The 25,987-nt window shown below is 38.5% G+C and overlaps 1 protein-coding gene across 4 annotated transcripts in view; it reads right to left on the bottom strand.

Moving 5' to 3' along the window:
- The window catches only part of ATP2B2 (ATPase plasma membrane Ca2+ transporting 2), a 361,992-nt gene that overhangs the window by 89,274 nt on the left and 246,731 nt on the right, over nt 1-25,987 (bottom strand). For all 4 annotated transcript variants that reach the window (XM_051793218.1, XM_051793221.1, XM_051793219.1 and 1 more), the window contains 3 exons: nt 7,392-7,649; nt 6,287-6,412; nt 332-457 (listed from right to left, as the gene is read on the bottom strand). In XM_051793218.1, the coding sequence (XP_051649178.1) occupies nt 332-457; nt 6,287-6,412; nt 7,392-7,649 (510 nt within the window). The remainder of the gene's footprint in view (nt 1-331; nt 458-6,286; nt 6,413-7,391; nt 7,650-25,987) is intronic.

The raw sequence follows: 25,987 nt of genomic DNA, 5'->3' as shown, positions 1-25,987 counted from the left end.
CCAAACCCTAGCAAACTGCAGGTGAGCATGGATTCATGTAGAGAAGCCACGGCAAAGGGAGCATGCCCATGGATCCCCCTGGATTTAATTATGTCCTGGGAGTTTGCAATTTCACACTGGAAAAACATCTTGTTATCCAATGTATTTATTGGTTAACAGCTTCTGCCGTTTTTCTGTGTGACATGTGATGGCAAAAACGTGTCCAAAAAGAAAAAAAGAAAAGAAAGGAAGTTTTAAAAATCATAGTTATTTGTCAAGAACGGAGGAGAGCTCTGGCTGCACAAAGGCCAAGAGTTTTCTTAGGAGCATCCTTATGTGTCGTGGAATTTACCTTTCTTGTCTTTCTTTTCCTCCTCTTCCCCTCCAGCACCCAGCAGAGTGAAGATGATGCCAGTTTGAGAATTCACCCCCACAGCAGTTACCAGCATTCTTCCAGAACCTTCCATGACATGGGTACCTGAAAACATACATTATAAGTTACATACAACTCCAAGAAAATAAAATTAGGCAAGACACCTATTACAGTACCAAGAGTTATTTGTTACACTTTAAAAATCTATCCTGAGGGAATTATAACTACATAACTAAAACAATCTCTGTTGTATATTACTCTCAAGCAAGAATTAGTGAGCTTTAGGCCTCACATCCCTGAACCAAACACATCAGATTCCCTTTTTAAAAGAAATGTCAGTAATCAAGTTTACCTCCTGGAACATAATGGTTTAGCTTCACACAGCTAATTCTTGTTAACTTTGGAAATCTTTTTCCAGAGTTCTGCAAATGTCCCTCAGGGACTCCAGTCAAGATTACAGTGCCTGTACAATTACATGAACAAAACAAAAATATGTGCAATTTCTCTCATTTTTCTCAGTTATGGTTGACTTCCAGGCACAGGAAAAAATAGTGTTGAAGACAATTTTACGGCTTTAAACTTGAGAAATCAACACAGCAAAAAATATTTAAGGAGATATTGAATTAAATCAGGAGATTCACAAATAGCAAGGAGAATATTGAAAACAAATTCAGTATGAGAGATTTCTATTGGTCTAAATCAAATTGACAGGGACATTGAGTTTTTCTGTTTAACTAGGTAATGTTAAGTCAATTCCTTATGAGTAATATTTTTTGCTTTATTTTATATAAATTATTTATAGCTTTTATTGGTATATTGACTCAAATGTTAAAAACATCTAAGATAAGGAAAACCTCTTAGAAACCTTTAGCTATGGGTTGTGGAAACACACCAAAACAGAAATTTCTGATCCAAAAAATTTGGATTTACACTTTGGAAAAATTTTATAACAGAGATTTGCAAAAGGCCAGTCAATGCAATTGAACACTGACTATTTCTGAAAAAAAATAAATAAATTGTGAAATGGAACAACTTGTTGTTATCACATGTATTTAAGGCCAGTTACTGAAAGCTCGGTAAAAAAACCCTGTCACTGTGTCACAGGTACAAATACACCAAGGATGGCATCAAAAAGTGACAGAAAAGTCATTATTGAGGTAATATTCGAATATTTGAAGGGATGTGTCCTTAGCAGGCAGTGAATTTTAAAAGATATAAAGCTGATCTGTAGTGTTCCTATGAAACAGGTGAAAACAATATATATAATGACCAGAAACTTCTGATAGATAAAGCTATTAATTGAAATAGACTTTATATTTTATTCTTTATTAGCAGAAAATTATGTTATGTCTGTTCAGTGCAAGGCATTTGTGAGAGCACAGAGAAAAAGCAATAATTTTCAGAGCAAACTAGGAGTGAATGTTTACTGGGCTTGGGCATTTTTTTAAATACTCTTTCCTGTATTTGAAGAAGTAGTTTGGAAACTAAAAAAATAGAGTGTAACACACAAACCATAAGCCTTGAGAAGAAAATCAGGTACTGCTTGTTTGGTTTTAACTTATTGCTCCTTAGATCCTCACCTCACTCAAAAGAATACAATTAATTTCTCATTTAGAATCCCTTCAGGCATTCAGATCTACTAAAGCCATAGAAAGACCTTTTTTCTCTCCCTTTTTTTTAAAAAAAACCATTGAGTTCATTCTCATCTGTACAAATTTATTGATTTATCTCAAAAGCTGAAAAAGGGAAGGATATATGGATGTGTCCTTAAACAGATCAATGTTTTACATAAGTATACACACACACTTGCAACACACTTTTTTTTAAAATTCCATTTTTTTAGTAGTGGTCAATAAGTTGCTGTGCTAGAACATAGTAAGCAATGCAACTATCTATTTATAATCAAAATATCTTTCTCTAAATAATCAAAATCTCCCATGTTCTTAAAAGGAAAACAGAAACACAGATTAGAGAGAACATCTGTCAACACTGAGCCTAATTTGAGAGCACAAATATCTCATCAGAACACTAAGAAAATTTCAGCAGTAATAAGCCAAATAAAAACAAAAATGCACTAATGGCCAGATGTATTTAAACAAAACAACAACAACAAAAGCATCAGATCTCTTCAGTGCATTGAGAACTGTTCCCATGACTTTCTGAGATAAAATTTGATTCCTTAAGAAGCCTTTTGTTTTCAGCAAAACATAATAAACATACAAATTAGCAGGGCCACACAAAAAAACCATAAACCAAGCTCAATTCAAGCCTAAAGGAACAGAAAAGATCTTTAAAATCCAGCCCAGCCTTGGTTGTACCGGTTCAGTCAAAACAGAAAATCTCTGAAACTTCACTCAGAAATTCAGAGGAACCTCCCTTAGGATGTGTCACTATTTAAAATACATTTTAATTAAGAGCTTGCTGGTTGTATTGCTCTGTTTTGTTCTAAGGAATATTCTTCTGTATTGGACTGAAAGGGTGGGCAGAAATATCCTCCAAAAATGTCACACACCCCCCTGATGGATATCCTCTGATATAATTCAGTTGCTGTGTCTACCTTGTGTTACCCCTAAAAAGAAACCGAGTCTTTACCTTTTTTAATATAATGATGTCTTTTCTGTCTTTTATTTCCCATTTTGGAACCATATTCTTTGTTATCTCAGCATATAACACATGCTATAAAACCAGCTTTATTAGGAAAACACTCACCCACATTTCAAATGTGCATTACCTATGCACACCTGGAGAAGGCAAAAATGCCTTCACAGAATTGCCTTTCTGAACCTTTCCTTAATGTTCAGGTTTGCAAAAATGTTGAGGTGCACAGAGAAGCTTGTTTGAGAGCAGGTATTAATTTATCACCAGATTATGTTCCACGAGTACTATTGAAAAATTCTTCACCACCTGAGCTGAAGCAAAGAGCTGAACCTCCTTCCACCTGACTGGCAATTTCACCACTTAAATGGCATTATAATGACATTAATTTGGATGCACAATTAGGCTCGGTGACTTCAATCAGCTATTGTTATACAAATGGAACTCTGGAGTGGCTGCATGTTTTTCCCTTATCTGTACAATAAGCTTGTATTTCAACTTCTTGTTGACCTATTCTACTGACTTCTTTCCCTCTCAAGACTCCATGGTAGCAAAATACATTCTTTAACATGCAGAGTACTTAATTCAAAGTTGATAAGTGGTGAACATTCCAAGATGGAAAAAGATGACTAGTTTAGCCAGGGAGGAGAGAAACAGATCAGATGGATCAGGAACCTATTGCAGCAAATATTTTTCGGACAAAAATCCAACTAAACATAGGACTCAGAAATTCCCAAATCTAATAATAGTACTGGTGTAATAGATTGGAAATAGGGCTGAAAAAAAAACAAGAAAAGCAAAGCAGAACATGCCAGTTTGTGAGTTTGATACTGTTTTGCTACTTACAGCAAACTTTTGGGGAACAAAAATTCTCTATGGGCATCTAAAGAACTGGTTCAGTCACTGCAATTAGTAAGTGGCAACTGAAGTTAATAATAAAGTGAACCAACCATCACAATATCCTCTATGAAAACAAGGAGTTTTCCAGAAAAAAAAAATTCTCATCTACAAATAACTTAATATATCCAAATAATTCATAACTTTTTAAGTTAGGTGCTTGGTTCTGAAATTCTGCTTGGAATATTTTCTGGGTTTTCTGGTAGGGAATTAAGACTGAATCAGAACTATTTTGTTCCAGGCAATATCTGGCCCAATTCCTTTAAGCTTCCTTTTTATTTCCAAGACCTAACAAAGCACCACGATCAAGAGATATCTTTGGTTTATTTGTTCTTGATTAAGCTCTGTTTCCTTTCTTTCAAATCCTTGTTGCACGTTGATGGAACCAGACAGTGCTAAAAGTTCAGTCAGGGTGAAGTAATGTTCTGCCAGCCTCAGTTGAGTAGAACTACACTAGGTGAGCTCCTTCATATCTTCATCTAATTAATCTAAATAACTGGGAGAAAAAGGTGTAAGAAGTAAGCCTCCTAAGGTATTTTTAATGTTAATTAATAGAATAAGTGGTACCCCAGAATACTGCAGTGGGTGCAATACTGAGACTCCCACTGAAAACTTATTTAGGACTCGTGGATTTCTACCAGTTTTGAACTGTACCAAATTTAAAGGCCACATCAGGCTCAAGATGAGCAGCAGTTTGGTTCCCAAGCTGCCTTCACCTCTTGGTTGATAGATGTCCACACTCACCGTGGAGAAGGAACGTTACCACAGTCTCGTTTAAGCCAAAGATGTTACACAGTGGCTTGTGCTGCACCCTGCATGCAAAACCCTGCTAATGAACTAAAAGAAGGGAAATATTCCAGCCAGAAGTGCAGTGGAACTATAGAAGAGAAGCTGCTTCTTTTGGTTCCAGGTACCTCAGGGCCTTTTTTGGCGTTTCTGCCCTCCTGGGTGGTGCCCCGTGTGCCACGGACAGATGGAAATGAACCATCTGGTTTAGGCAGCACTTGGACTCTTAGAATTGCCTCCCAAGTACAGCAAACAACTATCTGAATGATTAAACAGGACATTAAGCACAGAAACTCATTTAGTTTAATTATGTCATTGAAGCTGATTGAATATTAAAAACACTCTTTCAGGTGCCAATGGTGAAAATAATACTTCCCAATTCTGGGTGGTTGTCTTCCACTAAATTTAGACTCACAAAACAAATTGTGGCTGTAATTCAAGTGTTTCCTGTCAAACCTCAACTGTTTTCATTTCCAGGACACGATTATAGGGAGGAAAATGGCAAGTAACATCCTGACAATATTTGTCTTAATTCCAAAAGTCTGCCTGCAGATAACTTATTGATGTCTTCAGGTGCTTTGATATAAGGTGTCTTTGATGCTTTTGCAGGGGGTTGGTTTGGGGATTTTTCTTTAAACAAGTTTTATAAAAATACAGGTCTAGATCAGCATTACATAGGAAATCAATTTTTAAACCAGGTCAAACCCACCCTAAAAGACATGGTGGTTTCCAAGGTTTTGGATGAGTAACAATATCCAGTGCATCAGCACTGGGATTAAATCCTGCACCGTGTCTATGGAAGAAGGTAATTTCTTCCATGATAGAATCACAAGTCATCAATTCTTTTCCTAAGCAAATAAGAGTCCAGGGATTTTCTAACATGGCAGGACTCAAAATTTATTAGGGTAAGTATGGAACAAAAGTGTGTGCAGTGTTGAGTAAAATATCACATTAGTTCTACACCTCCTCCGTAATCACATAAGAAAAATAAAGGGTAAAAAATTTAACTCTGCATTAAACACATAATAACAAATTTCTCTCCTTATAGCAAAGAAACTGGAGTATTTGAAAAGGACTTTTTCAGTTTATAACACATTGATGATTGTTACACATCTGCAGGTTGTTATTTTGTGATCACATCCCAGCTGGAGTTCATTATGACCTATTAGTACTAAAAAATTACATTGTTTCACTGATCTACTGTATAGAATTATATTTCAAAATACAAACATTAAAAATAACTAGAATTTATCACAGGAGTGAAGCTCAAAATGGTTTAGTACATCCAGTTGCTTCCAAACGCATTGTATCTTTTTCTATTTTACCTGCTATACACAAGAAGTGTTTAAAGGCTTTGAAATTCAATGGTTAAATTAAAACTAACATACAATGAATTAAAACACTTTTTATTTCCCTACTTGATACTTTCCTTTTCCTCTGAAAAAAGTTTTGTTACTCTCTGCCTTTACAAGTACCGTGATCAGAAATAATTGCCCTCCATCAAGAAACAACAACATCATTTAAATGACAAACAGACAAGTCTGTGATCAAAACATCCGTTGTGTCTGGGTTACCGAAACCTCGTGGCAGGGAAAATGAAGACAAAACAAAACATGGACAAAGCAGAGCACACAAGATAACTCAGCAGTGATTTACCTGACAGCAGCATTGGGTCTTTGTCAACAGATTTGCGGACCTGGTCTGACTCTCCAGTCAAGGAGCTTTCATCGATTTTAAGATCATTTCCTTGAATAAATATCCCATCAGCAGGTAGGAGATCACCTTTGGGTAAGAGCATGGTAATGGAAAACCACTGTGCATTAGTAAGATTGTTTTTATAATTACGTAAGTATTTTAATTATGAAAGCGCGATTAACAACAACTGGATTAAAATTAAAGCAAAAGTGAAGGAATTGTTACTGTTTCTGTCCATATTAGCCACAGTACTGCAATGCTGTAGGGAAGAACGTTTGTATTTCAAGTATTTTTTGCTTAGTTCTATCTGAGAATCAGGATGCCTCACATTTAGCCTAGGATGAACATCCTAATCACTGAGGTTTGGCAGGAGCAGTGCTCTTCATGACAAGGTTTCTCTGTCAGACTTCATAGGAATTAACAGTGGCTAATAAACAGTCAAGCTGCCCTTTCCCTTTCCCCTCTCAGGAAGCCCTTAAATAAGTCAAGGAGAAACCTGATGGCTGACAGAACTGGCATTTTGCTGGAAAATACCATGTCACACAAACACAGAGTACACAGAGCTCCTGCAAGAGTCTTCCACTTCCCTGGAGCACAGGGCATTCCCTATGACATGCAATTATCAGGCATCTGATCTGGGAGAACTTACAGGATCCATCTGGATCTGGAGCAGCTTATTAAGTGAGGTGAGCACAGAGGCTCAATTCCCCTTTTTACAGAGCATTTCAAAAAACTTCTTCTTATTCCTAACTGAATAAAACCCAAAAATTTCAGACAGTGTAAAATCCTTCATGAAAGAGAACTACCTTTGGATGACCAGTTCTTGTCCTGGCCAGTAAAAAGTGAAGATTACAACAACAAAATTGGTTTCCTACTCCAATTTTACAGCAGGTATATCAGGTTCTCCTTTCGCCCTAACAGCCAAATGTTACCTTGCCATGCAAATATTGACATCCCATAACCCTGCCTTTTAAATCACTTCCCGTGAAGTGTGTCTGTCCTGCTGGAAAGTGAAAGGAGGAGATATAAAGCCCATAAAGGCAGACAGCCAGTTGATAGAACTTACCATATTTCACCTGTGCAATGTCCCCAACTACTATCTCTGCCACTGGGATTTGGATAACCTGTCCACCTCGGACAACAGTAAACTTCTGTTCCTGCTCAATACGACTTTGGAGCCCACGGAACTGCTTCTCCTTGCTCCAGTCGTTGAAGGCAGTGACAAGGACAACACAGATAACGGAGAGTAGGATGGCAGCACCTTCAATCCAGCCAGCTTCAGCCTCACCTTCATCTTCAGCTCCTCCTGTTGCAGTACCACACCCTGCAAAGACAACGCTGAGGGTCAGTTCAGGGAAGGGCGGGTTCGTCCCAAGGAAAACTTGCTGGGAAATGACAACAAGGTTAAGGAATGGAACCCCTTTTTCCAAGTACTAATGAAATATGGCAGGATGGAGAGAAAGCACAAATAGAGATGTCTGTGGAAAAGAGGAGGAAATCAACAGACATTTTAGCTCTTTTAACTTTTCTGCTGAACAACCCAAACTAAACCAATGGAAAAAGAAAGCACCAATTCTGCTGTCTGATAGAAGGGTTGATGGCTCCACGTGAGCCATGAAGCATCTGCAGAAATAAGGATGACTTACTGAAAGGAGCAAGAAGGGTTGCACAATGAAAGACATTAATCAATGCAAAACAATGGCATTAAATTAACATTAACCCCTCCCTGCCCTAATTAAATTAAAAGGGATTCAACAAATAATTTTCAACGCAGTTTCTTAATGTTCTCAACTAAACACAGTTGGAAGGAACACTTGTTAAAAAAATACTGAGATTAACTAAGTATATTAGTATTATATATTAGTATTAGTATATGTAAGTATTTCAGTGTATTAGGGAACACTGGGTAAAAATAATGGCCTGATATACATTCATCAATCTTGCTTACAGAAGAAGATTCCAGATATTCCAGAGAAATAGTGGCATACTTACAGAACTGCAAGTACATTATTTCTGTCACAAGTAAAACAGTATTAAAAAATACACTCTATGTATTCTAAACTGTTAATTCTGAATTACTTTATACACATTTATTTATTCCCGATATGCAATTAAAATTTAAATAGATTGTCTAAATAGCATCCACAAAATAAAGCTGACATAGCTCTCCTTCTTAATGACAGAAGGCATAAAAGAAATATTGGACTAAAATCACTCAATCCAGAGATATCCCAACCCATGGAGAGAGATCTCAACCTGGACAGCAGAGACTCCCACCCTGAGGGACCAAGGGAGAAATCTTCTCATTTTTCAGGAAGGTGGACATTTGCCATCCCTTTTCCACCTTCCCTAAGTACCAGGGAATTTAGTGCCTTAGCAACCGTGTCGCTTCCACCCATGACTAAGGTTTAATTTCAGTGTATTTGTCACCTGTCACTAGAGGGAATTAACAAGCAATTTGTATTTCTATTTTTAAGTTACAAAGACTTCCCGGTAACAAAAAGCATCATAATTCATTAACCAGCTGAGTAATTACACTTGGGTATGAACAACAACAAAATTACCACAAGTCAGAGGAAGAAAGATGAGACTGAAATGCCTGGCAGAAAATGAAAATAAGTGGAGTTTTTGGCAAAGTTCTCTGCAGTTTGCATTTCAACTTCACCTGAGTGAAAGGCAAAGCCCACTCCCAAGAGCAGAGGCTCTACTAGCAGGGATGCCCTTGGACTGATGACTCACATGAGGTACAAGAACCTCGCTAAAGAAACCATTTTTATAGCACTCAAGAAAGAAATTAAGTAGCCTTTTGTAAATTCAGCACCTTAAGCTACTTGACACTAGTGGCAAATGCAACTTAAAAATCAAATCTGCAATTTCCTCCTTCAGCAGAGTGTTACTTTTGGGAAGCACTAATCAACTTTGCTCTGTTCAACATTAATCATCTTCACTGGTCTGTTGGATTTTAGATTCCTTTTCTGAACCAGTGGTTTCACTTTTGACTTGTTTGTGTTAAGTGCTTTCCTAGTACAAGCAATTCTGCTTTGGCAAATATAACATCAGAATTCACTATCAATATTTTTCATTCAATATCATTTAGAATTAAGTATTAAAAATATTCTGTCTTTTAAGAGCATACTTCCTCTTCTCTTTCTCACAAAAGGAACGTGGCCTGGTCCAGCCACAGTCAAAGACTGACTTTATTTCCTTTTCAGATGGTTAAAATTTAGTCCAGCTTGTAGTAAAGTGCAAAGAGATGTTGTTTCCCCTGGTGATCCCTTGGTCCAGGTTGACTGACACCAGTTTCATGCAGACTGGCCAATAAAGGTGGTGTTGAGCATTTCCACTGGGGGTTATTTATTTACTTTATTCTGTAGCAGACTTTCCACTGAAAGGCCTTGATTTCTGCACATGGATTACTGATAATTTATGCTGTGGTATTTTCTACAAAATCAAGAACTTATATTCTGTAATATTTACACAAGTTTTAATTTGAGCTGAATCAGCACACACACCCCCCCCCCCCCAAAAAAAAATCAGCCATTTGAAAGACACGAGCTGTGCTTTGTCCTTTGTTATAAGAATCCTGTTATGGCTCTGGACATGTGTAAACTTCACAGTAATATTAGCTGAGTGGAATATCTCTACAGCAAAAAGCTACTAATTTTGAGAAAGGAATTGTTATTATTCCAAAGAACCAATAGATCTGGTCCCTGCATATGAAATGTGTCAGAAAAACAAAATAACAGTGCACTTGAACCCTGGGCTAACACACTGCACCCGGAAAGGCTTGGAAAAGAATATTTCCAAGTCCCTTCAGGAAAAAAAAAAACAAAACTGATTTAACAAAACCAAGTAAAAAATAAAAGTATTCATTGATTTGAGCAACAAAGTTAACTTTGTGTTTGTGTATTGTCAGAACTGATCTCCATTTCAACACAAATAGCATCACAAAGCATGCAAATAATACAAGATGTTACCATTAAGATGAAAGGAACGTGTTTACCCGTAGATACCTCATAGATTATGCACAAGCAAAGAACATAATTCACCCTTCAGCTTAAAAAGTTTATTTTATTACAGCTGGGAAAAATGGTTGTAAGAATGGAAGAAAATCTGAAGAAAACAAACTGAACTGAGATCAAGCTCTTGGAAACAGCCCCTAAATTTGATGAGCTTCCACGTTGATTAATAATTTATGATTGTAAATTCTAAAATCCTAAAAAAATTCTCTATAATCCAATAAAAAAAAAAACACAAAACCTTTAATGCATTTTATTTCTTTTCTGTTCATTCAATCTGACAATGATAAATTCAGGTGGAGCAGAGGTATTTGAAGGGGAGGAAGAAATTGTAGGAGTGAGAGCCAGCAGAGCCCAGCGCTTCCTTCTCAGTACATTTTGGGTTTAGAGGAAGCAGAATTTCAGCCACGTGAGGAATTTGAATATAAAGGACCAGATACCTCCCAATTCAAGCAGCAGCTGAGCAAGACTTTGGAGTATCTAAGATTTGTAACAATAATTCAAAAATGAAACTGCTCTTTTTGTGGCTCTGGCCTAATAGAACTAAAACCAGGCTCTCCAAATGATTCACCAAGTTGATCATCAGACTTTCCCAAAATTTTCCCTTTTTACAGTCCTACAGAAATGATTGGATAAAAATACCAGATAAATTAATGCACATTGTTCTTGCTACAGGAACAAACTCTAGCAAATAACCCTCTGGTTCTTACAGTAGCAAAGTTTCGGAATGGATTCTTTTCAGAACATAAATTTACCAACAAGCAGGATTTTAAAATGCAACCTGCCCTTCAGGAGATGACCTATCTGTCAGGAAACATTTTCTTGAACTGTGTTATGTTTTGGCTTTAAAACTATTTTGAAAGTACTTTTAATAGGAGGGAAAAAAAGGAAACTTGCATCTCCATTGGTCTAAGTCTGTCAAATGTTTTCTTATATATGTAAGAAAAACAATAGGTTTTTAATTTTTCTTCTGCCATTATAGCATACAAGGTTTTCTAGAAATTCTAGAAGGGCTTCCATGAATTTACAGGAAGAAACTGTATTTATTCTAGGGGGAAAAACCACACATATTACTCAATTATCCACTTATACTGTCTTATTGCAGTACCAAGAATGACCCAGTATTGACTTTACGGATAAGGAGAAAATAAGAAATATAATTAAGACACATGAAAGACAACATAATAATATGCCTAAGTAGCAAAATACAGTTTAAAGCATCTAATGTCTATTGAGAATGCTCATATAAGCTTTAAAAATTTGTGTTAGGTTCTAAGATTGCTGTTCTGCTTTCACTGATAGCACGGGGTTCTCAGTGTCATCCAAAAATATGCCTGAGACTTTACTGGAATGCACAGATTGAAAGCATCACAAAAGAATTTTTAATTTGCATATGTGGGTTTTGGCAGGGTTTTATTCCAAGACAGTGAATTGTGATATACTCATTTTAAATTGTGTTTAACACAGGTCCTATCTGTCAGAAAACCCAATTCCAGAGAAGTAAACAAGTTTTGAATATGAAGCTCTTTTCTCCCATAACTCTGAACAAGTGCCATGTGTGTCATGCCTCAAAGTCTCATTGCCACAGGACAGAAAATGCACACAGGGTTTAAAGCTGATGCTAAAGATCTGACTGCAAGTCAAGAACATAAAGGGCTGGGACTCCTTCAGCATAGAAAAAGCAGGTGAAACCATAAAATGGATCAGCTGATCCCAAAGGTGTGCAGGAACACACAGGTGAGCTGAACCCCCACAGAGGAGCAGGAGGACCTGAAAGGGCAGCCTCAAAGAACTCTCAGAAATACAAACAGAGGCTCAGGTGATTGTACCCATAAAATACCTGAAAGGACGCTACCAGAACCTTGTGGAAGGAGAACAGAATTTTAAAAGCTTAAAAATGGACCAGAAATAGGTCAGCAAAGGCTGTTGAAAAAGTTTTCTATACAAGGGAGATGAAAGGAAGATAAAATCCAAAGGTAAAGAGGATTCAGGAGAAAAAGAATGGGAAAATACTGCAAAGCATCACAGTTACTCATTATTGGCCACAACAACCCCCTGCAGTGCTACAGGCTGGGGACAGAGTGGCTGGAGAGCAGCCAGACAGAAAGGGACCTGGGAGTTTGGATTGATAGGAAGCTGAACATGAGCCAGAGTGTGCCCAGGTGGCCAAGGAGGCCAATGGATCCTGGCCTGTGTCAGGAACAGTGTGGCCAACAGGTCCAAGGAAGTGATTCTGCCCCTGGACTCAGCACTGGTGAGGCCACCCCTGGAGTGCTGTGTCCAGTTCTGGGCCCTCAGCTCAGGAAGGACATGGAGGGGCTGGAGCAGGTCCAGAGAAGAGCAACGAGGCTGGGGAAGGGACTGGAGCACAAGTCCTATGAGGAGAGGCTGAAGGAGCTGGGGCTGTTCAGCCTGGAGAGGAGGAGGCTCAGGGGAGACCTCCTGACTCTCTGCAACTCCCTGACAGGAGGGGGGAGCCAGGGGGGGGTTGGTCTCTTTTCCCAGGCAACCATCAGCAAGACAAGAGGGCTCAGTCTCAAGTTGTGCCAGGGGAGGTTTAGGTTGGATATTAGAAAGAATTTCTTTGCAGAGAGGGTGCTCAGCCATTGGAATGGGCTGCCCAGGGAAGTGGTGGATTCTCCATCCCTGGAGGTTTTTAAAAAGAGACTGGATGTGGCATCAGTGCCATGGGCTGGGAACCACAGCGGGGTTGGACCACAGCGGGGTTGGATCAAGGGTTGGACTTGATGATCTCGGAAGTCCCTTCCAACCCAGCTGATTCTATGATTCTATGATCTGAAATCACAGCAACCTGGGTTTCCATCTCATCAGAAGCTACAGCAACCTGGAACTATGGGCTCAAAACCTGCCCAAGAACCTGCCCAAGAGGTTTATGTACCTAATTACCAGTAAATTAAAAATTAGCCTGAGAAACCTACTCTACATTAGCAGTATTTTAATTGTATATAAAGGTTTAGAAGGGAAAAGACAAGGAAGAAAAGCATAGGATATTTTAAAGGGGAAGAGAACTGTACAAAAAAACTTGAAGGCACTTGTGCCAAAAGGGGAAGGTGAGAAAGGAGAGGAGGATACACAGAAGCAAGTTAAAGCACTTCAGGAAGACAATGAGCAAGAAGCATCACTGTATCTGGCAGGAGAAAATAATTTGTTTGGTGTTATCAATCATTTCAATTCAGTAAAAGCCAGAAAGGGGGAAAGGAAAAAAAAAAATAGAAAAAGGCCACAAATAGCCAGACAGCATCATCTGACAAATTCCCAGGCTCATGTCCTGTTGGCAACTGGAATGCTTTTAATATCATAGACACCATTTCAATATATGTTTCTTATAAAATCAACCAAATCTGGGCAAATACAGAAGGAAGCACACAGGCACAGTGCAGCTAAAAAGAATACCTGCTTAAAATTTCGACTACAGGAGAGATTCTTACAGCTGCTTTGAATAACATAATGATTATAATTACAAACTATACCATCTTCAGCTGCAGCACAGTAATTTTTAAATCAGAAAAAGTACATTTTTCAGAATCTGTGAACATCTGTATTCCTCAGTCCCAACCTACAGCACCTACCTCTCAGCTACTCATTTCAACCTACACTTTTCTATTTTTAAGCCGAGAATACCTTGTGGCATTTAAATTCCCCAGGAAAATCTCCTAACGCCCCCAGAGGTAATTTTTTTTAGTCAGTCAAACTGGTTTTGTCATCAGAAAGACAACGGTTCCCATGATAGAAACTTTTTATTTAATCGCTTTCTCTAAAGACATTTTTCCTTCGCCGCAGCTGCAGCGCTGATTTTATTGAAGCAAATTGAGCAGCTCTGAGCTACAGCTTTTTCATTAGTAGAGCTGGGCTCTTATTACCAACACCACCAGTGATGTTACTGACTTTGTCAAATGTATTTAGCCGTGTAAGAAAAGGAATAACCAAAAATTATGCAATAAATATAATAAACTCCTCTCATTAACAAGGTTTTTGAAAGCATAATGGATATTGTAATATTTATTTTCACAAATTCTTGGTTGTGTTGGATCATTTGCCACAAAATCAGTGCAAGGAGTGATTGCTAGCTAATGATATTCCTGCCCCAAATCCTCCCTGTGACGCTGCATCATGAGATGTTGAATCACTTCCATAAGGGCACAGTGAAAGCAGTGAGGCCACTGGCTGGCACAGCTCAGTGTCACCACAGAGCCACAGCTAAAGCAAAGGTCCAGAAATCACATGAACCTCAAAAAAAGCAAAGATTTCTGTCTCTCTCACACTCTCCAAGGACTGACTCAGCCGTGAAAAGCATTTTCTAGATCCTTGCAGTAAGTCAGATTGTGCCCTCCAAAACCACGTTTGGTTCTGCAACCAGCCCCACAGAAGGGATTTCCAAGTGTGAGATGCTTAAACCACACACATTTCAGGTTTAGGGGGCTTTAACATTCAGTAAAAAGTGATTTTCTTGCTACATATGTGAAAACAGTATTAGAATTCCTCGCTTTGTGATGCATCAGTTCGTTATGTAAGGACTCCATGGGGGCGGGGAGGGAGAAAAAGAGATCCTGTCCCTGTGGGTTAGTTATGTAACTGTCAACTTTAGAGCTCATTATTAAATATTTACACGTTTTCAACATATTTATGCAAGGAAACAAATCTGTAAGCCCTGAAAGCATATATATTCACCCATCACAAACATTCGTGAGCAGAGAAATGTTAATTAAAGTACTCAACTTCAAGAGATGTTGTTGAGCAAGATTCTTCTGCCTGGCCCCTCCAAGGAAATGTGTTTTGGAAAGATCACTCAAAAGGATGGGATCCTCACTCCACCAAAGGCAATGGAAGATAACAAGGACCAAGCAGCTGCTTCTGTAATATTTACACTCAGTTTTACTTCCTTTTGTTGCCACAGAAAAAGTAGAGAAGGGCAAAAATGGGAATTTTCGTCACAAGTCCTGTTCTTAGGGATTGCAAGGGAAAAATCTTGACATTGGGTTGCTACAGTTTTACTGAATATTGCTCAGAGCTAGATGTTTGTTAAATATAACCACAAATTCAAAAGGTAAAACACGGCTTTCAAATGTAAAGAATCAGACCTTGAAAGTTGTTCTCTGTGTTTATTAACAAGAAGTCAAGTGCAGTTATTCAACCACACTTGCAAGGTCATGTCCTAGCTGAGTTCTACTTAGAGAATTTAATATTTCTGGAGAATCTCTTTCTGGGAAATATGTGAGAAGATTTTTTTACTTCATCCCAAAGTTCTAACTCATTACCTCACATCCCCAGCTGAGAGTTAAGTCGTGCTTGGCAACCTGGAAATCTACCTAATGAGCAATATTTAACAGCAACCCAGTTTTGTGGGTGATCTTCACAACTCTAATGAAGGGAAGGTATCTGGAGGACTTAATTCTTTTTTCAGTCCAATGGAGATTTGTAGAAACCAGATGAAGGTCACTTTACATTACGAAATAATTATTTAATTTGCAGGTCCCCTATGACACAATGTGCACATTTTGCATTTTACAATTTCTTAATGTGTTGTTCCTGAATTCTTGAACTTAAGTCATTCCTCTGTCATTCCTTATCCCTGACATCCAGTTGGGAATTTGCTCCCTAAGCACACTTTTTGTGGTGAACAGTATAGAATGGATAGTTTTGATACAGTGGAGCAAAACCAGATTTCCACTTTGCAACAAAAATACCAATTGACACAAAACCCCCCAACTATTTTTGGATGAAAAAACCTCCCTTGTTCTCTCTCATTCAAAATGTGAGGGGTTCAAAGGAAACAGGGGAAAGGGAGAGTCAGAAAGACAGACAGACTGATTGTATGCCCGGCCAGAAAAGTAGGAAACTAAGAATCCAGAAGTTTATTACAGGGAAGATTTAGAAAAGATAATGTGTATTAAAATTTTAATGCAACCTTGAATAATCTAGAAGCATTTTAGAATATGGTAAAAACAAAGGTTGTATCTTATAAAACAATCAGTGTAACATGTCTTTATCAAAACACTTAGAAAAGAGCAATTGCAGTCACTTACATATCTGCAACCCAGTAAGAATTTGCAGAACAAGTGTTTTTACACAGCATCAAGAATATTTACCCCCAGAATAATAAATAACCATAAACAGCTTCACAGGCATTACTAAACCTATGAGGTAGTAAAGAATTATTTTAAAACCCCCAACAAAATAATTAAGTAATCTTTTAAATAATAATGCTCTTAAATTCTGTAAGTAAGTAATAATTTAGGGCTTAACTGAGAGAAGTAAAGACTGTGAGTCAAAAACTCAGGGTCCCAACACAGGACAATAAATTCCACAGAGCAAGAGCTTTGTCTGCACTTGGAAGGCTGTGCTGGGATAATTTTAACAGTGACCTTCTCTAGAAAAGATAAAGCTACAAACAGCTTGTATATCTTTTAGTATGACCTATAATTATTCCATAAAGAAAAATACTTATTAATATTTAACTGTCTCTACAGACATATTGAAAAAAATTTAAATCAACCGAAAAAATACATCTGTCATTAGCAATTGATTCTGACATAACTTTTCATTTCAGTACAAATACCAATGTCCACAAGGAAAATTCTACTTAAGGTTGAAGGTTTCTTTGTATTCATCCAGGATAGATAAAAATAGTTGCAAAATTCTCCAAATGTATGTCACTGTTGCAGGAATGCAGACAAGGTGCACGTGGTCTTACTCTTAAACAATCCTGCTTGGTCATTCAGTTAAGGCTCTTTTTTCAGGGCTTTTCATGGGGGAAAAAAAAAAAGCTAAAAGCCCTCAGTTCAGTTCCAATGCAGAATAAAATTACATATCAATACTTTGCTGTGAAATCCTGTTTAGCATCCAGCCTTGATGCCCTCAGAAACCCTACCTGGAGGTAACTCAGTTGCTTTGGCTCTACCAGAAAAGTGTTTTAGGTCTGTATTGCATTAAGAACAAGGCAAACCAATTTACAGCAATGCAGAACACGCAGCACAAACGAGGCATCCCTTTCAAGTCATGTTATTTAAATGTCCTAACTATGACAAAGCTGAATGTGAAAGACAAACTCAGTTTGAAAGATGTATGCAATAAACTGAATTAATGTAGGGAACTAGGATTCCAGAGAACTGCATGAGTTCTGATTTGCTTAACTGGAACGCTGATATAAATGGCATTGGCTAATTCAGGGGGAAATAAGGAGGAAAAGAAATGCCTTTTTTCATGATCAAATGTTTTAAGACCACACTTGGAATAGGCTACTGTGCCAAGGCAAACAAATCATTATGAATAAAACCCATAGGAAGAAATTAGAAGTTTTTAGCTTGATATTAGCAGTGAAGTGGCTGCCCATATGTTGACATTTACTCACTTGGAAAAGTTTAATTAAGTTTGATTTAGAATTCTAACCTTGCTCTAAGAAAAAAATGGCATAGGGAACACTGCAGCTAGTGGGATAAAGTTGTCTTAGAAGAGCCTTCCTAAACATCAATGGCTGAAGAAAAAAAATATATATAATCAAGAAAACCTGCTAAGTTTGGAGCTCTGTACAAGCACGTCAGAAAGCTAAAGCTGCAGTTGGATTCTAAAAACAGGCAGAATGCTCCCATTTCTCATGTAGCAATCCTTGACATCTTCCAGTACTTCCTAAATACAGCTGGATGGAGAGGAGGATTGGAACATTTCCTCAGCTCCCACTCTCATCACAGATCACTGAAAGCACCAAGAAACAGAGAAACCCGTGAAAATAAATAAATGCTTAACAGCAAACCAGCTCTCATGGAGGCACTCAGCTTTAAATAGACCTATGAAAAACATTTAACATTGACAGAGAACAACAAATAATTCATAAATACATAATCAGATGGAGAGCTGTCTGTCTTATTCATGCTTCAGCTACCAAGTGCTTATCAACAGAGCCTTTTCTCTTTCTGTCTGAAGCAGAAGGATGAAAAGAGCAAATCACTGAAGAAGGTTTTTAGGGTGGCATCTGCCTGAGTAATGGATGCTTGTATAGTTCCATCACTCTTTGGCTGTGCTCTAATATAAATGAAATGTACTTGCTTCCAAAAATGTTTCCCTCCCCTCCCCCTTTTTTTTTTGGTGCTTTAAAACAAGATGTTCTAACCAGGATTATTTTAGAGTATGTAAGAGAAATACTACCAAAAAATTGCAAGACAAAATTGAAAAGAGTTGTCTTTGCCTGGAAATATTGACAAATGTTTCACCAGAGCTTTTAAAAAAAAAAAACAAGTGGAGCAGGGGATGAAGTGATGACACACCTAGACCGTTTAGAGAGTAATTGTCAACTCCTTCCAACCTACAAGCCCTGCAGAGAGAGGTTACCAAGAAAAGGTTACTGATTTAATAGGCCCCTACACAGTAATTCTTGGATTCTCAGAGGTCCACAGACCAGAGCTGGAAAGCCATTAATTAAGAAAATTTGCAGCTGAGTGGCTTAAGCAACTAGCAAGGGTAGGAAACAGCATAAACCAGAGCATCCAAGCTGTGCCTTTTGAGTTCAGGCTCCAGTGATGTGCTCCAGAGCCAATTCCTGGAACACCACAGCCTCTTCTGCTGCCCCACTCATCAGCCACACCCATGAGAACAAGAAAACCTGCCCCAAGAAGACAGGGAAGATTTGCAGACCTCAGCCACAAAACCCTCTCCTAAACCGGAATGTTTATTACTCCCATCAAATTTCTCGTCTTCATTTCTGCTACAAAGCTTTAAGAGGTGAAAAATCATGTCAGTAAAAGATTAAACATTGTATCATAATGTCTTGCAGCAGAAGGCATTAAAAAGTTTAATCAACACCAGCATGGCCCTATAAAAGAACTTTTACAGTGCAAATCTATGTGCTAAGGAAACGAGTTTCTGGACTGTGTTTTTCTGTTTAGTTTCATCCCAAAGGATGGGATGAAATCCCCTCTGGATGCACATCCAGTTCGCTCACTCCCCGAAAATCATCCTGTAATGTGAACCACAGCTTATTCACTGGGGAGAGAGATTTCTGAGGTATGTTCTGGATCCAAACAAAAATGTTAACACAGATGCATCCAAAGCAAGCTAAAGCTGCAGGCAACGGGGATAATCTCTGTTTAGAATGTACATTCTATATATCCTGCATATTAATTATGCATACTGAACTGAAACAAGAGGAGCAGCATATCCTAGAGAAAAAAGGCAGAACTCACACAAAACAGAATTAAATTGAAATTAGTTGTTAAAATTGTTACTTTTCTGATAGGAGATATATGTGTGTGTGTGTATGTATATATATACATGAAAATATGCATATATATATATAAACACACACATATATATAAACATATATGTATAGGTGCCCACAGATGCATATAATTACAAAGTGGTATTAACTCTACTGCATTAGATCTAAGAGATGGGGACTGTAACACCCCACACTCACTTGTCTGTGCTTTATTCCTGTAGCTGTAGCTCAGCAGGGTGGGAGCCTGTTCTATTCTCCACCTGATTAAACTTTAAAAGAAAACCTCAACTGCATCTACAGTTTGAAGATTTTAAGAGTCTTCTCCCCAGGTCCCAGTTCAGTACCTGATTACAGATATCTGGGAAGAAAGAAAAGCAGCAAAATGCTGTACACCCACCTTGTCATCACAGCATTCTTGTTCAAAAAGGGATTTCTGCTTTGTTTCAGCCATCTGTACTTAAACATTTTTTTTTCCAGTTAATAATTTTTCATTCTAAATCAAACCCAGCAACAGCCAGGAACCACAAGCACATGCAGACTTTGGGTTGTAGCATGGTTTGTCTGGACTCCTGCAGACTGGTTGGCAACCAGCACCCTCCTTTGAAACTGTAAAGCAATCCCAGAACCTGATCCAAAAATGCTTTGTGTTAAAAAACATCATTAACAGATTTTGCAAATTTGACAAATAATTGAGATTTTAGAGCTGCTAAATTTAAACTGATTTTTAATTCACAATCAGATAACAAAACATTCAGTATTCTTGAATCTTATTTTATTTTATAAGTTATTAACTGTTGACAATAGAGATGTTTTCAGAGCTTTTGTTTTTTTCATCTGTTTGAGAGAATTTGTTTGGTTTTTTCGAACACCTGGTAAATAATTTAAAGATAATATTTTGGCTCCCTTTGTCAAATTCAGTGTAATATTTGTATTCCTCTGTACTGCTGACATGTTGCTCAAATTTCTATTGAAAAACCTGGGTAAGTTTCCACAAATAACTACGTGCTGGTATTTATAATCAAGTTGTCTTTGAGCAGAGAAAATATGGCTGGAAATAAAAAACCACAAATTGGTCTTCACATCCACGTAAAACATAAAAAGGTAGTGATGTGTTTAAATTCTTACAAGAGACATCTTAGTCATACACCATGAATTACTGCCTCACTGCCTGGACACTCAGACAGATTATCCAGGGAAGACACAGAATTTCCATCACTGGAACCTTTTAAAGATAAGTAAGATAAATGGCTGTCCAGGAGGGCTTAAGTGTTGCTCCCTCCTCCTCATCCTAAAGCCAGAGCTAATCTCAGGAATTCCCACATGCAAGCATAGTTTTAAACCAAACATTAGACTGTGATCCTAAAAATAGAAGTTAAACTCTTCTTGCCTGCCGAGGGGAGGTTTAACCAGCAAGAACTGCTAACTCTTGCATCTGAGCCTAAGACCTCAGCCCCCTTACTTTTAAAGGATAATAGCATTGCTTTTGAGAGTGGGGACAGACTAAACCACCTCCTAGATCCCTAAGTTGGTTTTCTCATCTCCTACCTCTTCTTGTTTGCCTTTGGATGCTGTCACCAGGCTGGGATTAAGCAGGAACAGAGAGTGGAGTGCTCTCTGATTTATACACCCAGCACTCCCCTCAGCACCACACTCCTCATGTAGGGAGTGCTGGGAGCTCAAAGCAAACCCAGCTTTGCTGCTCTGCACAGGATGCAAACACGGCCAGCAAGGCTTGTCCTGTCACTGGGTACATGGATGATGCTCAGGGGAGCCCCTGCATCACCTTCCCCTGGTCCCTGGTTGCAGAGCACCCCTGTACCACCCCACAGAGCCAGCCAAAAGGATGTCATCTCCCCAGATCTACAGATCCAGCCTGCATAAATCTGCATAAATCCACCAGCATAGCCAGGGTTATCACTACCCCAGCACAATCCAGCTGAGAGCCACCAGAGATGGTTGCTGGGATATTGTCTGAGCTTTTGTGCTCTCTCCAGGAGCATTATCTCAAGCACAGGGGTGCAAAGCCCCAGGAAAGGCCCTACAGGTTCAGTTTGTACCCTGACTGGTCTGGCAGCTGCACCTGAACACCAGCCCCAGCCCCACAGGGTGCTCTCCATGACCACACATCATCCAGGACTCTCACCAATTCATCCAACATTGGAGCCTCCAACCCAAATTTGTCCCTTCTTTTCAATCTGGAAAATAAAAGCAAAACTGGTCCAGAAATTCAAGGGCCTACCCAGGTAATGCCAACCCAAAGGGGCACAACCTTCTCCCAGTGAACACGGCCTCAGACAAGGATTGGTGACAGCGAGACCTGTTCTCCTTTCTACTCCTGAATATTTAGACCACGCATTGAAGTAGGACTTAGGGCAGGAATTAAAAAGGAAGATTCTTTTCCAAGTAAATTCTTAAAGAACTTAAATTTTTTAAGGAAACAGATTGGGGTAATGTCACCAGAAGCCATATGCTGCTTCACCTCATCCGAGTTTGGGGAGGAGGGAGGTTAAACGGGGGGTTCTGGCAGGACAAGCTGTTTTTAAAAGGGCAAATACTTCCTTTTCTCTTCTTTTCCAGGCTGCCAACTGCTTCATCCCTTGTACTGATAGACTGTTTAGACTGGTTTTAAAAATCCTTCTGGGAATCTCGTGGTTTAATTTTTATGAAGAACGATGAGAGAATTAGAGGGTGTGCAATGACGCTCCTCCAAAGCTGTGTTTTCATAACTCTGAAAACAACCTATACTTTTGAGATTAATCTATTTTATATAAAAAATGCTATTTTCTAATAGCTCATCTTCTCTTGAGAATTCTCCTCCCTGGACAGCACAGTGAAAGCCTCAGGTGCAGTGACAGCTGGATCAGTGTGATTTGTTCAGCAGCAAAGACAATAAAGGATTCCTATTAGGACACATCAGCTCTTAAGGCTGCATGGCCTTTATACCCTCTGATATACAACAGGGTTTTCCATTGATTTCTCAGTGCCTGGAGAACATTATGTAACACACTCTGTGCAGACTTATGGAATTGTACACACACTTCAGGTTTTTATAGTCAAAACAACGTCATTTGAAAGCGCTCTGAGACAAACGTGGGGGGTGTAACTCTGAATCTGTTCTAACTAAGGGCTAAAATGAAGTTAGAACTAGAACCCCCCAAAGCAGCTGCTTTGATATGTTATACTGCATTAGAAAAAAGGCTGACAGGCCTGCAAAATGAAAAGCAGTGTTTCCAGCCTGCAAATAGCACAGATCAGGAGCTCGGAAGTGGCAGCGAGATTTCCCTGCCGTGCCAGGGGGTGATTAGTTGACACTGACAGTGAGGATTACAGGACAAGCTGTTCCCTTCACCTCTGGAGATATGAGAGAGATTTGGAGATGTTTGCTAATTATTGTTGTTTTCAGCATCTGCAGCAAAGTCTTGAAAATGTTTTTAGTAATTGCTCGGGAGTGTTGGTTTGGTTTACTTTGTACTGATCCAGGTCCTGAAATATGGTGAAAGTTGGGATTCAAATCACTGCAAAGTATTAAAATGAATGAATCTCAGCTCATCTTATTTTAAGAAGGCTTCATATTTTCTCCTACGTATTTTGCATAAGGGAGAGGATTTAGAGAGATGACAGATCTTCAATGCACCAAAAATATTACTTAAGATATTTTTTAAGGTGTACACACCCAAGTTGTGGAATCAGTGTTTCACCTTAGTGTTGGCTTCAGAACTGGGAGGGCTGGCAAAAGATTTACAGTTGTTCAATGTTATGCACTGCTTTGATTCTAGGAGATTTGCAAAACAACATTAATGATTGCCTTACAAACTAGATTTTTATGTTGCCTATGTTTATGTATTTTAAGGCAATCTACCTTACTGTATGCAAAGTTATTTTAGAAAGAAAGATTAAGATCTAAAACTACCACAAAGCCTAGAGAATTAACTTTGTTCAGCTGACTCATTTCTGAATCTTGCCCTCATTAATCAAATTGATTAAGTGCATATTAATGAAAGGAGGTAGATTTTTAGAGACATGGAGACACATGCAATATTTTCCTGTGGAACCTTTTGTGTCCCAGGATCTTATATCAGCCCTGCAAGACTCTTGGTATGGAAAAGGATTTGAAAAAAGAATGTGCTTCATTATGCATGCAGGTAACCCTCCTGAATTAAAATGCTAAGGGAAATGTAGGATGAAATCCTAGATGTGGGCGAAGACAAGGCAAAAATTGGCAAATGCTGCATTAAAACAGTTTGCTTTTCTTTAATTGTGCTCACTGTGTCTCACTAGGAAGTAAATGAACTGAATTCCTCAGAGGATGGCACGAGACTTTCACGTGGTTATTCATCTCAGGCTACTTTTAATTCAGCTTAATTAAATTTGGTTAAAGTTCCTCAGTAATCAGTGCTTTTCCTTTTTTTGAAACAACAGTTTATTCCCCAGGGTCATTTAAGCAAAGGGGGCACAGGAGTATTCCTTGTTTAAATGAACTCTTGAGCCATACCTAGGTTTACTAGTGCTCATTTTTAGGGTTAAAACAACACAAATGGTCAATATTATTAAAGATAAAAACAATAAACCCAACCAGTTCACATTTGGCAGGAAGGGACTGTAACTGCCACCACAGAATTTCACGACAACAAGTGCCATTCCCCACACCAGATGAGATGGCAGAGCTCCTGCAGAGCTAATCCTGGGATGTGTTTTGGATCCAACTTTGCTTCCTGCCCAAAGGACACCTGTGTGTTGCTCCCGTGCCAACGTGTGTTTACGTACACAGGAATCTATTTCCAGGTTTCCCCAGCAGGCATTTGGGGTGTTTATTTAAGAATAATTTAAGAATAAGCTCGTTTCATCACAAAAAAAAAAAAAAATGTAAGATTTCTAGAATCCCCAGAAAGAAGAAAAAAAAAAAAAAAGAAAAAAAATCTGTCTACTAAGACATTATAGTTCTTGGAAAGAGAACATAAGAAGTTTATGATCTGGGCAATAACTTTAAAAAAGAAAAGTGTTTCTGTGAGAGTGGGAAGAAAATTTTTAAGAATTGGATGCAATGCCAAATATCATTACCTAAAAATACTCAAATGAATGTGGTTCTGTCACAATTGTTGGCAAGAAACCAAAGGGAAGAAAATCGCAGTTTAAAAACTGGAGAAAAAATAAGAAGGATTTTATCAAATATATGGTCAAGTTTTCCTGACGTGCATGGCAACACAGAAAGGGTCTTTTCCTTCCTTTGCCACCTTGTCTGAATCACAGAGACTGCCCAGCTCTCCCTGCAAACCCCAGTATTGGTCTTTGTGAGGAAGCTGGAAATGATGCTTTGCTTTCTTTCCGAACAGAAAGGGAACACACAACTCTTGCATACCAAGAAATCAGATTAATTAACCTCTAAGAGCTGCCCACAGGCCACTATTTCCTGTGATAGTGCCAAGGCTGGCTTTGGGTTTTATCCCCCCTCTGCTTTGTCCCTTACTCTGAACAGAACTGGGACCTGCTGAGCCAGCAGGGCAGGCTGAGGTTTCTACTTGCACCCTCCAATGGAGGTCAAATTTCTCTGTATGGAGAGAAATGTGTGCAGGAGCAGCAGACAAATCCTGCACCTGAATCTGAAGATAAAAATAAACCAGTATAAGATTTTGGCTGATTTGGAAATATAGGGAAGAACTAACATTTGTTTAAAAATAAGAAAAAAACAAATAAACAAATAAACAAAAATAAAGAAAAAAAAACAAATTATGTTAAAGGTCAAAAGCTGGATGAGATACTTCAGCTGCTTACATGTGCAAATACAGAAGGATTAATGGAATTGCTAACATGACCTTAGAGCTCTATTAGAAAAGTGGCATTTCTTATTTTCCCCTGGGTGCAAGTGGATCCTTGAACGTCTGCTATATGTCATCAGGGGGAAATTCCATTTAGAAGCCTAGATGTCATGTGAAAAGGAGCAAAACCACAAACTGATCTAAGGAAAGCTGAGAACTGGAACCCCAAAAAGATGCTGTCTGCGAGAACAGAACTTTGAAAGGTTTTGAAGGAGCAATGTCTTAATTACCTGTTGTTACACCGGGTTTTTTCAGTCCTAGAGATTCCAGAATACCCACAATGAGTGCTGGGGAATTAGGACAAGCATCATATCTTTATAACATGGCACTGTACTCGAGTTTAGGCTGAAGCCCAGCAGTCTATTGCAGCTGTTCTGCTCTAGTACAATTTGCATCCAGGGTAGGGAACTGGCAGGGAGGAGGACTGGGCTGATCCAAATTGGTGGAAACACTGTTATTGTTTTTTAATGTACATCAGTACAGACTATACACTAGAAAGAAATTCAAACTAGCTGGTATTAAATTCAGTATTTTCAGTCCTAACTAAGAAAGAGAGGTTTGTTGTCAACTGTTTATATTCTTTCATATATATATATTCTTT

Source organism: Manacus candei, unplaced genomic scaffold (genome assembly GCF_025592945.1).
Source record: "Manacus candei isolate 608988 ecotype Guabito, Panama unplaced genomic scaffold, ASM2559294v1 h1tg000036l, whole genome shotgun sequence".
Taxonomy (NCBI): Eukaryota; Metazoa; Chordata; class Aves; order Passeriformes; family Pipridae; genus Manacus; species Manacus candei.
Note: the sequence above shows the minus strand (reverse complement) of the source record. Positions and strands in the feature narration are given on the sequence as shown.